A 15,251-nucleotide genomic window follows, 5' to 3' on the forward strand; every position below is an offset into this window, starting at 1 on the left:
ATTTTTTAATACAACTATTGATAATTTAATACATTTTTCACTACTTTATTGTGATTAGGTATATTTCTAGTCCTGTTTCTTTTCGTCATCGAAGTAAACCGACCGCAGTAGGGTAAAATAGCTTATTGACGTGCTCAAAATCTGAAAAAAATATTTAATTTAGTGTTTGTTTTCTAAAATCGATCCAATAGCCATACATACCGCCGTAAAACTTTGCAAGGACAGAGTTGAGAACTTGAACGCTGTTATCCTCACGGGCTGCTGGCTGCAGAGTATCATGAACCATATATGATTTCGGACTCGTTTGCTGGTTGGTTTATACGAAAGGGACTCGATTCGATTTGAACCCTCCCATTGGCATTCATATAGAATTTGCGCTGTCAGCGTGGACTGTGTTGTGAAAAAACATATGTTGAAAATAAGTTTTAAGGAAATCCATCACTTGTAGTTACCTGTTTTATTAGAGCATCTCCATTCTCGCAGAGTACGTATAATTGCGAAAGGGCCGAGGATATATAGATGATGAACTTCACGTAGTCCCCAATAAACATGTTCTTTCCCTGATTAAGAAAAGTTAATAAATTTATAAAATATATATAAAATACGGTAAATAAAATACAAATATATAAAATACATATCATATTTTTAGTACGTACAGTTATTATTTGAAAGCCAACCATGCAAATTAGAACCGATGAAATCATAAGATTGGCCAATAGAATTGGATTAAAAAAGTCCTCCAAGCGTTTAGCGAATCTATCAAAAAAAATAATAGTTTTAAATAGTTTGCATTAGCTTAAATAAATTGAACATATATAACCTGATAATATTGTTGTGCTTTTCTACAATCCGTTTAAGACGCTCCAGCTGAAGCTCTTCTGCCAATTCCGTATTATGTATTCCCTTGAATAATTTGTTGATTCGTTCGTGTAACAATTGAAATTGGCCGCAAGTGTAGGTGATGAAGAATCCTAAAATGGTGTCCTCTGCAAACAAAGTGGTCACCACACAGATTCCTGCATACGAGGTGAACACGTAGGTGAGTGCATAGCTGATCCAACTTCTGTGGGGATTGTAGGGAAAGACCATTTTGTAGGGAAATGGCTTATCCTGGGGCTCGAGTTCGGGACCAAAAAATATCTCAACCAACGGCAAGACGCAGTACATGATGATCAAGCACGACAGCAGAGCTGTCATTATGCTAAAGGTTATCATGCGCCTGCGACACCACGCAGCAATATTGTTTTTGGAACTGCTGCTGAAAGATAAAAACAACATATTAATTATTAAATTTAAATGCAAATGTAATTTAGAAATTAAATTACGAGCTCCGCAAGGTATGTCATTCCATATTTGGACCATTATTCCCATTGTTGTGGCCAAAATACTGCTATTTTTTGGGGTGGAAAATCAGGATCTTGATTTTTGGTAAAAATTCAATTTTTTTTAAAGATTTTTTGCTCTAACTTGGACAAAAATGGTCCCAAATCAAAAAGGCAAACTGTTTTGAACAGCTTACAACCCTATAATTAATATCAGAGCACTTTCCTACTGATTTGGGAAAATTAATTTTCGACCCAATTTTCACATTTTTGGTAAGGGGTACCATGGCTAAAAAGGGGAAAAATGGCTAAAATTAAAAATTTTCAGGTTGAAACGCCAATCGATAGGGAATTTAACTACGAGCTCAACGAGGTATGACATTCCATATTTGGACCATTATTTCCATTGTTGTGGCCAAAATACTGTTATTTTTTGGGGTGGAAAATCTGGATCTTGATTTTTGGTATTTTTTTTTTTTTTTATGGATTTTTTGCTGTAACTTGGACAAAAATGGTCCCAAATCAAAAAGGCGCACTGTTCTGAGCAGCCTACAACCTAAATATTAATATCAGTACACTTTCCAACTGATTTAAAAAAACTATTTTTCGACCAAATTTTCGAATTTTTGATAAGGGGTACATCATCATTTTTTACAAAAAATGGCAAATTTTAAAAATTTCCAGGTTTGAATGCCAATTGATTCAGAATTAAGCTACGAGTTCAAAAAGGTATGACACTCCATTTTTAGGCTATTATTTCTTTTGATTCGGCAAAAAAACTGATATTTTAGGGTGGAAAATATGGATTCGAATTAACTTATTTTTCGGTTTTTCGACTCACTCTGGAATCCAAATTTCGTATGAGAAATGTTCAATTAGTTGCCGAAATTTGCGTTGGTTTAGCCGCAAATGGATGAGTCGAACAAAGTTCAGGACTCCCATGAAGGTGGTGCAACAGTTTTCCGTCGTGATTATGATATCCGAAAGGTTTTTTAGCAAAAACCCAGTTTGATAACTTATTGTTATGCCCACGGAGGCGATGACATACCACGCCCATATTATATAAGCAGTGGCAAAAAATGAATTGCCGTAAAAAGGTTTGTTTTTCCCAACTTCTGTTGACGTTTCCGACAAGGGCCAAGAGCCATTCAGTTTTAGCCATACACACTGAACGGGAAAACGAAGTGCCTTATATGGATAGGAATAGAACATTTCTTTCTGACTATCAAGTGACTTCTTGGCTGCCCAAAGGCGGCAACACTTTTATAGTAAGCCAAGAAGCCAGCGATAACGAAATATATAAAAGAGAATTTAGTGTGCGTCAAAATTACCCCTTTTAACAATTTTCCATAATTACAAGGTAAATATTTTAGAAAGCGCCTGCATACACTAGCCACACTCACCACCCACCCAAACCTATGGGACTACCTCATTATACGCTTAATATAAAATTTTGATCAAACACATTCTTCAACACAAAGTCTTTGTTTGTTAAATCCTTCCTTATACTGGTTTAAAATTTTGTTCTCTTTATTTTGACTAATTAAACAATACATATAAGTAAAAAATGGAACCACATTGAAAATATAAATACATTCTTTTTTAACCATTTTTTTCTTTTTTTTTTTAATTTCAAGCAAAGACAAAATTAAAATATTTTTTGCCCAATTTTTGCATTTTTTAAGAAGGTAGAAATGTCAATGCCCATAATTCCCAAAGCTTATCCAAAAAAAAAATATTGCCCAATTTTTCCTTTTTTTTATAAAAGGTAATCAAAGGTAAAAAATTATAACATTTGGTTAGGTATGTCAATTAAGAGTGAATTGTATTAAGAACACAATGATGGTTCATTTTATCCCTTGTTTCCTAAACCTTTTGGTCAAATTAAGCACAAGTGCAGTCTTCAATTTCTTACAAATATAGAAATGTAATATAAATAAATATAAATATAAACCATTTAAATTAGGTCAGTTTTGGTTGCTCTTCAGTGCTTATTTGGGGGGTGTGGCCAATCTTTGAGTTCAACTTTCGCTCAGGAATGAATGTGGCATCTTTGGACCCAGTTCCCTGGCTAAAAACAAGTAGTTCCCAAGATCTCAGGCAAGACAGGCAGGCCAGGCCAAAGCAGACATGGCTAAATATATATGTAAGTGTAGCTACACACACACTTTACTTCCTTTTACAATTACGCACCTTTGCACGAATACAATATACCCTTTTGCTCTACATAACGGGCATAAACAGACGTACCCGGGATTGTAAGTCTGGTCGGGGCCTTCGACTCCTGGCTGGGTTTTTTTTTATTTTGAGCGAAGAGAGAGGAGAAAGGAGAGTCAGTCGGTCAAGAGAACCAAACCGAATACGAATCGGAATCCGAATGTTAATCCGAATCTAAGGACCCGAGAAGAAGCCGAGAGAATCTGAAAAGCCGAGAGAATCTCAAAAAGCCCGAGAGAGCCGAAGATGCTGAGATGACAATGCCGAGATGACGGGATGACCGGGATTGGTACTACGATTCGGAGTCCTTTTCGGAGTCGCTCTCCTCCGGTTGTGCGACTGCGTCGAGCTGGCTAAATGGCTAGCTGGCTCTGGCCATCGCTTTTTCGCCTGCCCAAATCCTGCAGACGTGTTCGAGAGCTTTAGAACGTTGTTTGCAATTGCGGAAAGCGGTAGCGAGGCTAGAGATACGGCCACGGCGATAGTTTTAAAGCTAGTAAAGAAAAGAAAAGAGTGCAAGATGCAAGAATAGCCGCAGCCAGTATTTAATTGAGGAATATTATCGGAGTCGGCGCCCCAAAGAGCCAGGAGAATAAGTGTAACTGAATTATATTGGCAGGCCAAAAAATAAGTATATAACATACAAAATCTGAACACTCCAACATCTCCAATACACCGTGAACTTTTAACAAAAAAAAAAGAAAGAAAGGGAAAAAGGGAAAAAGAAACGCCGAACGGTTGGCCAAAATGTGAAAATTCAACAAATAACTCAAACCGAAGAATCAAATGATTGACATAGAAACGCAACGCAACTCAAAATCGGCTATAAAACCAGCACATTTTAATCAAATATGGGAAAAATAAATAGAAAATAGAATAAATATATATACATATATATATATACTATATGTATATGCTGAAAGCGAAAGCGAGAGGAGAAGAGAAGATCATAAAATACATATTTTATGACAAATTTTTTGCATATTTTTTTTACTGTTTGGCCAAAAAAACAACAAACTGAGTGTGTTCATAAAGCAGTACAATGTAAAATTATACGCCAGTCTAAACAAACGCAAGGATAACCAGTAATTAAATAAATAAATAATTAGTTTAAACTGAAAAACTAAACTCCTTCGATGGATTGTGGCGAATTTCGAATTCCGAATTTCCGTAGGTGAGTAGTAGTGGTCGAGGACCAGATAAACAAGTGTACAACCCAGAGAACCGAAAGAACCCAGAGCATAATGATTTTTGTGCCACTCCATTACGTACATAGGTACTACTATATCGTTCAAGTATCCCAACTCATGCATATATAGAGCCTAAAATAGTGGTATACATGGTATACAGATGGAAATGGATATATTTCGGGGCCACAATTAGTTGAAAAATGTATGCTGTAGTCAAAACATAACCATTATTGCGAATATTGTACAAATAGCAATCCCAATCCGAATTCCGAATTCCGAAACACATATCCTACAACTCGCGACTGACTCTTGAAATCGGAAATATGAGGCGCGGCTGACTGCGCATGACCAATGAATAATAGCGATACAGAAATGCTTTTATCCCACACTTTGTATTCCAATGCATATCTGCTCTGGATGGGATTCTCTCTGGTCTATGGTCTCGGGTCTCTCCCGCTCCTCTCCAGTGTATTGGCACGCAGGGATTGGGTTCCAAAAAATTAGATTTCGATTTTTGGCCAAGGAGTCTGCCGATTCTCGATTCTCGGTGCAAGTTAAGTGTGTCAGGGGGCACATTTTTTCTTAAATACGTGCAGCAGCAGCACTTCTTTCTACTGCTACCGCTGCCGTGCTGCCAAGACACATTTATCCGCAATTATTCTGGGTCTGGGCATGCGTTGCCATTGACCCACCTACCCGAGTTTCTGCACAGTAAGAAATATATCAGCTACTTTGTTTTACCAAAATACCGTTAAGCTAAGAGCTAAGCTAAGTACTTTCCAATCTTAACTAAAACATGTTCATTTATACGTATAATCCGAGAATCGAAGTGCTTAAACTGATCGAAGGGAATCAAGAAAATACATAATTTTAGGCCGGTTTTCTCAACCCCTTGTTAAATTTAAAAGGAAGCTTTAACCGCTAAATATCCATATGTTTTCCAGGCTTTATTCCTACTTTAAATTTAACATGCGGACAAGAAGTCGGCCCTTAGTTGTTAGATCTTTTCATTGTAAATCAGTGTGGCAACGCCCAAATACTCCCCGATCTGATGTTACCAGATCGCAAACTCTTTTTAAAAGTTCAATTTTTAACAGTTTCGAACTGTGTTAAGATTCATTTTTGAGGTGGAGAAAGAAGTTTTCGGTCAGCTGACTATAAAACAACATGATGGTTGCTTAGTATCCTTGGAAGTAGAATATTATCGCGGTTTAGAACATTGTAATATGTTCAGTATGTCAGTAAAAACCATGTTAAACAAACAGTTTTGGATTGACCGATATATAAAGCAAGATAAAGCAATTATACTAATAAAATATATATATATTTCTTTCTTTCACGCAATACAAACTTAATAGCATTCATTTAGAGCTCACTTGTTGCCGAGTTTAATGAAAGACTTGTGTGTTTTTTCCTGTTTAATAAATCAAAAGATAAATAGGAAAAGTCCCCATAGTCCCCATTTTTAATATATTTAAATAAAGGCGAACAGAATGAATTTAGTTTCGGTTTTTCTTAGTGTACAACTATTAACTTTTGCCCATTTAATGGCTAGGCACTTTGTAAAACTTCTCGTAGTCACGGAATAATGTAAAATGTTAAACATAGGAATAGAGGAAGTCTGTGCCACAAAGTAATCAATTAAAATAAAGTTGCTTTTTTAACTTGATTAAATGTGATAAAGTGAAAGTTTAAATTGGTTGCAAAGTTGCAAATATTTTTCGTTCCCTGGGATCCTTTGTACCTTTTGTTTCTTTCTAATTGTGAAGGCATAAGTAATTTTATTGGCTAATAGATTTATACACATGTGCATTTTTTCATCTTTGGCATTGCCTAGACGGAAAGGAAAGGAAAGGAAAAAGCAAACCGGAGGCTGCGCAGTTAAGAACTGGAGAGCCAGCCGACGACTCTCGCGTTCTTCATTTTCATCCCTTTATTTATTTATTTTCTTGTCAGCTGCCGCTTGTCTGGTTTTTTGGTTGTCTGCCCAAGGTTTCTGATTCTGTTTCTGATTCCGATTCTGATGCTGATTCTGCCGTGGACGCCCTCGACACCAAGAAAAATATGTGGCAATTTGCAGGTTTACATATTCGCTGGGTAGCTCTTTTTTTCCGAAACTCACTCCTCATATGGGCTATATGATAAAGAACATATATACATGCTAATATCTGATAGATCAGACCGGTATTTAAAATAATAAATACATATAAATAATAATTTTGGGTAAACATTGCATCTGCATCTGTATCTACACTTTATCTACATTGTTTCTACATAGATGGCCAAAATATTTTAGGAATTTTATTTATTTCAAAGTTTAGCCACACCCATTTGCAACACCCACATTTTTAAAGGTGGCATTTTTCGGGGCGGAATTTGATTGAATACCAAATACCGAATACCGATGAATGACATAACGCCGCCATCATCGAAAATATTATTACTCGGTTCACCTACTTATATGGATGGCCGTAGTTAAAGAAAATGTTTACCCAAAAGTTTTGTTATTCTCGCTGTTATCCTTTCCCCACATCCTTGCCCCCATCCCCATTTTGCCGCAATAAATTATCCTACTGTCTCCCCGCTGAAATGACCTGAATTTGACGATGCTCTCGGCCATAAAAGAAAATTCAATAAATTATAGCTTCGCATTTGGAAAATTGCGGGGAACCTGTTGATTCTCGGCCAAGCCAAACAAATATTAATTATCCTTCGAATTTAATGAGGTTAAAATTATTTGGTATTTTCTTAATATTTTTGATTTTCCATCGCTTGCATAAGTTTTTGGAATATAAAAAAAGGGTAAAATTAAAGCGAATGCTCGTAGTAATTGCTCATACGTATAGGTAAAAGCAAAGCAGACATTTTCCATTCTCGAAATGTAAACAAAAGCTGTCGTCAGCAGCGCAGCTCTCAATTTTCCCCTTCGATCCCATAAAGTACTTATTTTCCGTTCTGCCTTTTAGTCTCTGATTGTACGATTGTGCAAACGATTGCTGAAATCTGGGTTCTAGCCGCCGGTATAAATAAGCCTTATAAGGTGTGTGAATTTAAAGCTACAATTTGAAAATAATAAGCTGAAGAAAAACTAAAAAGAAGGTACTATTTATATAAAATATATTTATTCACATAATATATTTTTTTAAAATCGAAAGCTTAATTGCTTTAATTAATTGCTTTCGGGGTAATTCCTTCGGTTCTCGAAATTCCAATACTAAATACCAATCATTCGGAAATGCAAGCGTCTTGCTTACCACCGCCTAATGAATATTAATTATTTAATAGGATTTTGCTGCTAATTGAATCTGCTTTCTACAATTTCTCTGTCACCGCTAAATGTCTGTCCTTGCCTAATTAGCGCAAATTAAAATTGTCGGCTGTGGCCTCGGTGTGCTCTTCACTGTCCGGTCCCCAGTCCCCAACAACATTCACATTTACATTCGGATTCGGACTCAGATTCAGTTCCAGATTCAGATTCACCTCAACATTCACATTCGCATTCACCTTAGTGCCAACGTGGCTTTTCATTAGTTTCGGTTGGGCAATCCCCTAATGCACAGCTCTAAACAGATTTAGCCTGGGCCTTTGAGAACCAACATCTCTTATCTGATATCTTAAAATAAAAAGAAAAGCACAGAAAGGGCTCCACGTACGACAAAGCCGGAACTTAGAGTGAAAAAATGAAAACATGGAAATTAGAAAAACTCATTTGTTGATTCCAGTGATTGGGGTTAATTTTCAAAAATGTGTGAGTGCCAAATAAGGATTTGAATTCCTGAATTTAGCTGGTTATAAAAGTACAAAATGATCTGATTAAAAAAAAAACTAAAAGTTTCCCAAAATAAAACTTCAAAATCGGATTAAAAAATATTTTTAAAATATTTAAAGATTTAATTTTAAGTTTAGACTGTTTACACTGTTTAGACTTTCTAAGAAAAAAGGTTTTCGACATTTCTAGGTGTTTGAATGGTTAATGGTTTTGAAATTCTCTAAGCAGATATAAATAGTTCTTAATCTTAATTTCGTTGTAAGATGTTTTCTAAACTCAATCCATCTTTTATTTGCAGCACCAAAGGACATCGCTTGCTCAGAACTTGGGGCGGATTTTGATGCATTTTAATCCTGCTACGGTTGTTACAGAAAAAAAGGCGTTTTTGCTAAACGCTCCAGAGAGTGAATATTAGATTTGATTTTTATATCCATTATCTTGTTTATTTTCCGAGCTTCCTTGAGCCCAGCCAAGCCAAGCCAAGCCAGTTCGCCGTGTGATGAATGCACAATCCCAGCAGAAGAATCTGCAAGCCATTGAGAACCAGAAACCAGAAACCGAAACCAAATCACAGCCTCAGTTACGAAAGCAAAAGCAAAAGCAAAGGAATAAGCGAAAGCTAAAGCAAAACCACTGCCACTGACACACAGCAAAGCCCTATACCATATAACATATAACATATACCAAATACCAAGTGAGAAGTGCTGGATGGTGTAGAACTGCAAGGAGATTACTGCAAATCAATTCGCTGCCCAAAGATACTGGGTTACCGAAAGTTAACTAATGCAAACGGATAGTTTTTAAGTACCATATGAAGGCAGTTTTCTATAAATTATTACTGAGAGCAAGAGCAAGAGCAAAGGCAAGAGCAAGTAGGAGAGAAAACTAAGACTTAGAAGTGGGGCTGCTGGATTGGACAACTTCACTTTTGATCACAATATCGCAGCCGCCGTCATGTGGATGAACATCGCCAATTTGATCCTCATCATTGCTCAGCTGTGCGCTTTCGTCACATCTGCAGGGGGTAAGTTGAATACTTGATTTAAATCTGTGTCTGTCTCTGTATCCATCCCCATTACTTGTATCTTATAGCTAACAGAAGATACTACACCTTTACTTTCCTTCCATTCTCCCATTCGAACTACCTATAGAGAAAAAGCATACATTCTATGGTTGTTGATAATATACCGATAATTATCGATACGAATAATGGTCTTTAGACGATTCATTTTCCTAGCAAACTATCTAGTTTCGATTAAATCTTGTAAGCCCATACAAGAAGGTTTCCAAAGAAGGGATTGTTAAGAGATATCTTTAATGTTTCGTAAAAAATTAATCATGTAGCTAAAATTTTTTTTATTTAATTATTATGACCAGTGTGGGTATCAAATTGTTATAAATGCACCTTGGGTGTTGTAGAGTTTTAGAATTCCTACGCTTTACCGTAGCATACGAAATTCGGCAAAGCGTTTGGATTCTGAAACCCTACCGATCCATTATCTTTTAATTAACAATAAAACAAGGTTTTAATGGGTCACAAACTAAATGGTTTCCTGTGAAAATGCGAGGGCGGGGCTAATAAGTCAAAAGTGACCTTTTGAAATTCCCGCCTCTCAACTTATAGGACGCCACTGGTTTCGTTTGAAAAACCCTTAATAAATTGCAGACTACATTGTAATTTGGGAAACATTCGTCAGTCCGTTTAACACCAGAGAGATATCTAGTTTAACTTGTATTGCTTTCATAGGGAAATATAGAATTATAGAATATAGAAATTATAGAATATATACAAAAAATCACATTTTTTCAAGAATTTATCTTTTATTAAAAAATATTATATCATCATTTTTAGTTCGGCCTTTGTACAACCTTCCCTTTAATCGGAATGGACTAAAGAATAAAATAAATTAAAATTATTTTCTTGCAGAAGCAGATTACACACTAGATGATTCATTTTGGAATGAAGAAAGTCCTGTTGGTAAGTACATTTCTTTACACTGGGTATCTTTATATAACATTATATATCTTCAACAACATACTGATTACAATTATACAATTACAATACAACCGTAACTGAGTTCTATGATTTCATTAACTTTGTGTTTTTGTTTTAGGAGAAGTGGAACGTTTACTTAAAGAATACAGGCAAAATCAAGAGCTTGTCCGTCGAATTGGTGGTCACTATTACCAAATTATATATCCAGTACAACTGCGCCATCACGAGAAGATGGGCATATCCACGCGAGAAGTCAGTCTGCCAAAGGTGAGAGATATTTGAAGTAACTAATCTGCTGCTGAATATCATCAATACTATGTATTTTATGTTCTGGCAGCCGGGACAAAGACCTCGACCACACGACGACAGTGGATTTAACAGAGGCAGAACAAAGGTAGGTTCCTAAAATCATCTGCTCTTTTTTACCTAATTAATGCATTTAATATAAATGATTTCCCTGCGTATAGAAACACTTTCATCGCACATCGCTGCTAATAAAAGCATTTAATCACAAATTTCGTTTGGACTTGGAGCTCAATTCGTAAGTTATTACATAAATTTCTGAATAACATATAGCACAAAATATCTACATTTCTTTGCAGACAACTTCTTTCTCCAAACATACAACAGAAACATTACCACGTGGGTGGATATCTTGTGGATGGAAACCGACATGTGAGTTAAGGTTTTAACATTTCGAGAACGATATTAAGTTACACAACCCTGTAGATAAATATCTAAGTTAAAGTACAGAAAAACAAATAAAAAAAAATTTAAAAAAAAAATAAAAGAAAGTGAAAAAAATAAGACGAATGTCTTGTGAATGTGAATGAATGAAATAAAAAAACAATGTAAAAATATATATACGTAAAAAAAAAAAAAAGAAAAAAAAAGAAAAAAAAAACAAAAAGACAAAGGAAATTCCCTTTTTATATTCAAGTTGTTTATTTAGGATGTATGGATATCTTACCTTGCTAAACCATCATTTCCTTTATGTCCTTCATATTATAGGATATCGAGCACTGTTACTACCATGGGACCGTGAAGGATTATCCTGGTGCCAGCGCAGCTTTCCACACCTGCAACGGTGTAAGTGGCGTCATTCACATCGGCAACGAGACGTTCGTCATTCACCCCTTCTATGGCGGAGATCTATCGGTAGGGAAATGTAATTATTTTTGGTTTTTTATTTTGTTTTTCATTTTTTCCCCCATCAAAAAAAAAAACAGAAACATCCCCATGTGATTTTCGAGGCCCGCACAAAGGCGAACAAAGGATGCGCCAACTCGGGCAATCTGGACTCGTGGCGGCTGTCGCGTCGCACAAAGCACTTGTCCGCCGGAGTCGCGGGCGTCGTCGAGGAGATCCTGGGCCCGAGTGCGGGGCGGAACAAGCGGGACGTCCGGGAGGCCACCAAGTACATTGAGACCGCCATCATTGTGGACAAGGCGATGTTCGATAAGCGGAATGGCAGTACTCGAGCGGAGGTTATCCACGATGCCATACAGGTTGCCAACATAGCCGATCTGGTAAGTAAACTCGATACTTTCGATATTTTTCAAACATCAGTGTTTATCGGAAACATCGATATTATCGATACGTAAAAATAACGATATTTTTCTCCCTAAAAACATCTATATTATCGATACTTTATTGTGAAAATAACGATTTTTTTCAAATTCTATGTATTGTACCCACTTAATGCAGTATTACCTATATATTTTAAATATTTTTAGTACTTTCGCACTCTGAATACCCGTGTGTCGGTTGTGTACATCGAGACCTGGGGCAAAAATCAGGCGGTTATCGATGGCAGCAAGGATATAACCAAGGCGATATCCAACTTTAATGATTACACCTCGCGAAATCTGTTCCAAATCGAGCGGGATACAACGCAGCTACTCACGTAAGACTTGGAGCTTGGCAAAAATCTTTATATACTATATTACTCTATATTATTTATCTCCCATTTAGTGGCGAGACTTTTGCGGGCGGAGAGGCTGGCATGGCCGTTCCCGAAACTGTTTGCACACCCCGTGCTGTGGGCATCAGCGTGGATGTGAATGTGTACGAGCCGCACCTTTTGGCGGGCACAATGGCCCACATGATTGGCCATAACATCGGCATGGGACACGACGACGGACGTAAGAGTTATCTGAGCCTTTATCCCTTCGAACGGCATGGCATTTGCCAAAACTGAATCTCATTTTTGCCCGCAGGCGAGGAGTGCTTTTGCCGTGACTGGCACGGTTGCATCATGGCCCAGTCGATTGTGGGCCAGGAGAATGTGCAGCCATACAAATTTTCCGAGTGCAGTAAAAAGGATTACATTGACGCATTGCGGACTGGCCACGGACTGTGTTTGCTGAACAAGCCAAATGAGGTGAGCTTTGATCAGCTGGGAACAACTAAGCTATAACCAGTTGGGAATTATGGCGACGTAGAAGAAATTTACTTTGTTTTTTCACAATATTTAAACTATTTCTCTTAATTTTTTGTTTGTTATAAATAAATAGATTGAGCTACGCCGAAATTGCGGAAATAAAGTGGTTGAAGAAGATGAGGAATGCGACTGTGGTACCTTCGAGGAGTGTTCCAGTGACCCATGCTGTGATGGCATCACTTGCAAATTGAAATCAGAGGCCCAGTGTGCCGGCGGTGCTTGCTGTGACCAATGCCGCGTAAGTAATTGATTGATTGGCATTGGTTCAAGGTTATATTCTTGTTGCATACACCCTTCTTTTTTTCAGCTGCGCTCAAAGGATTACGTTTGTCGTGACTCCAACAACAACGAGTGCGATCTTCCCGAGTATTGTGACGGGGAAGTTGGCCACTGTCCGGCGGATGCCTTCAAAAAGAACGGCTCTCCGTGCGGAACTAGCAAGACTGGCGTCTCAGGTGAGTTAACTAATTCAGTTACCCTTTATAGTTGCCCTACACATGTCCGTTGTCCCTTAGGTTATTGCTTTCAAGGCTATTGCCCCACGCTGAGTTTGCAATGTGAGGCAATATGGGGTTATGGCGGCTCCGCGGCAGATCGCCAGTGCTACGAACAGTTCAATTCGAAGGGCTCGATCAACGGACATTGCGGACGAGATGCCAATGAGCATTACATTAAGTGCGAACCCGAGTAAGTACTTCAGGATTTTGTAAAAGTGTAAATTGTATTATTTTGTGTGTATTAATACCTAACGAAATATAAAAGAAATTTTTAATTTCGACCATTCATTAAGAAGTTATGAGCAATTGATGCAAGCGTGCAATGCAAGCAGTGCAAGCAGTCGATTTACGACTTGCATAACTTAATCTACCTCTCATTGCAAGTTATTCAAGACTCTCGTAGATATGTTCTACTTTGATAATAATGATGATATGATTTTTTATCTATTTCCCCAGGAACGTCCAGTGTGGAACTCTGCAGTGCAAGGATGGCGAACGACAGCCCACTAACGATGGCATTGACCAGCTCTACTCACGGACCATCATCTCGATCAAGGGCCAGGAGTTCGAATGCAAGTGCGTAGCAAAGACCAGTCAAACTGGGGGAAGGAGGGAGATCAGGTGAAGTCCGGAAGAAGATAGTCTCACAATCGCTTGAGTTTATTCACAGGGCGACCAGCGGTCAGGTGGGCTCCAATAGCTATCCGGAACATGGCCTGGTCAAGGATGGGACGCCCTGTGGTGATAATTTGATTTGCCTCAACCAAACGTGTGTCAGTCTCTTTCCACACGTGGATCAGACCAAGTGCCCGGTGAATTCGCAGGGTCAAGAGTGCTCAGAACACGGCGTAAGTTCATAAAAACCTAGATGGTGCTTCTTCATCAGCCATCAAACCATAAACATGTAGACATGATTGGACATGCGACATGGCAATGTGACCATGCGACATGCGACAGACATTAACACGACCACACTTTGCATATTTTCACAATTCAAATTGCAGGTCTGCACGAATACAAACCGCTGCCACTGCGATATGGGATGGGGCGGCAACGACTGCAGTGCCATCGTGCTGCTGACAACGGCACAGCCAACCGATGCGCCCACCACGAGCAGCCCTATCAAGATGGAAAAGAAAGAAACCCCATATGGTAAGAAATGACTATGGTGTCGAGTGTCGAGTGTCGACTATCGAGTGTCGAATTCAGCGATGCTAGTATCTTGTATCTTACCTTGCGCCAGCTGGAAGAGGCTTCTTATCGAATGCATCAAGTCCATAATATCGAATGGAACTGGTCTAATCAAATCCCATCAATTGTATCCCAAGATATTTACCTGAATACTAGAGCTCTGCTTGAATCAAACAGTATGTTTAATCAAATAGTTAAAAATTATTCCACTATATACTGTAATGTAATACGTTCAAGCAGGGCTCTGCTCAATACCAACCAAGTATTGTTGAACGAGGTCAGTATCGCCGCCTGGTTTAATCACGTTGGCAACTCACAATTGAATAATTGGGTACAATCATATGCAATTCAGTTTTGTTACTTGTATGACAATGGTAGTCAGGTCGGAGATTTGTCGCAATTAAACAAAAAAAAATTTGTAGGTTCGAACACTTTAACAAATTATTTGAACAACGATTTTTGGGAAACTATTTATTTTGTATTACTTTAATCTTTAATTATTATTACACACTCAAGGCTCATTTTAACTTGAAACAGGTTAATTTTTTTCGGGGTGTCCCAACCTACAAAATTTTTTTTTGTTTTAGCTTCAACGGGAAGTAACTTTAGATATTTCAAGTTTTTAT

The 15,251-nt window shown here is 37.7% G+C and overlaps 2 protein-coding genes across 14 annotated transcripts in view; one reads left to right on the forward strand and one right to left on the reverse strand.

Moving 5' to 3' along the window:
* Window positions 1–11,642, reverse strand: Or13a (Odorant receptor 13a). Of its 3 annotated transcripts, none has more exons than XM_070218186.1 (6): window positions 11,465–11,642; window positions 821–1,255; window positions 657–756; window positions 453–560; window positions 202–390; window positions 1–141 (listed from the first exon to the last, which is right to left on the reverse strand). In XM_070218186.1, the coding sequence occupies exons 2-6, from the start codon at window positions 1,213–1,215 to the stop codon at window positions 67–69; spliced, it is 867 nt and encodes a 288-aa protein (XP_070074287.1). In that variant the 5' UTR covers window positions 1,216–1,255; window positions 11,465–11,642; the 3' UTR covers window positions 1–66. The 3 variants fall into 3 exon arrangements, with proteins under 3 accessions (XP_070074287.1, XP_070074286.1, XP_016995195.1); XM_070218185.1 differs by having other exon boundaries at window positions 821–1,258; XM_017139706.3 differs by lacking the exon at window positions 11,465–11,642 and adding an exon at window positions 2,164–2,534.
* Window positions 3,945–15,251, forward strand: part of mmd (disintegrin and metalloproteinase domain-containing protein mind-meld) — a 25,543-nt gene continuing 14,236 nt past the window's right edge. For all 11 annotated transcript variants that reach the window (XM_070218176.1, XM_070218175.1, XM_070218178.1 and 8 more), the window contains exons 1-18: window positions 3,945–4,713; window positions 8,797–9,522; window positions 10,426–10,476; window positions 10,613–10,761; window positions 10,832–10,888; window positions 10,962–11,035; window positions 11,097–11,169; window positions 11,506–11,652; window positions 11,724–12,023; window positions 12,231–12,400; window positions 12,469–12,638; window positions 12,714–12,877; window positions 13,011–13,175; window positions 13,245–13,392; window positions 13,453–13,624; window positions 13,891–14,010; window positions 14,105–14,282; window positions 14,439–14,586. In XM_070218176.1, the coding sequence (XP_070074277.1) occupies window positions 9,453–9,522; window positions 10,426–10,476; window positions 10,613–10,761; window positions 10,832–10,888; window positions 10,962–11,035; window positions 11,097–11,169; window positions 11,506–11,652; window positions 11,724–12,023; window positions 12,231–12,400; window positions 12,469–12,638; window positions 12,714–12,877; window positions 13,011–13,175; window positions 13,245–13,392; window positions 13,453–13,624; window positions 13,891–14,010; window positions 14,105–14,282; window positions 14,439–14,586 (2,356 nt within the window). In that variant the 5' untranslated portion in view covers window positions 3,945–4,713; window positions 8,797–9,452. The remainder of the gene's footprint in view (window positions 4,714–8,796; window positions 9,523–10,425; window positions 10,477–10,612; window positions 10,762–10,831; window positions 10,889–10,961; window positions 11,036–11,096; window positions 11,170–11,505; window positions 11,653–11,723; window positions 12,024–12,230; window positions 12,401–12,468; window positions 12,639–12,713; window positions 12,878–13,010; window positions 13,176–13,244; window positions 13,393–13,452; window positions 13,625–13,890; window positions 14,011–14,104; window positions 14,283–14,438; window positions 14,587–15,251) is intronic.

This window comes from Drosophila takahashii, chromosome X, assembly GCF_030179915.1.
Source record: "Drosophila takahashii strain IR98-3 E-12201 chromosome X, DtakHiC1v2, whole genome shotgun sequence".
Taxonomy (NCBI): domain Eukaryota; kingdom Metazoa; phylum Arthropoda; class Insecta; order Diptera; family Drosophilidae; genus Drosophila; species Drosophila takahashii.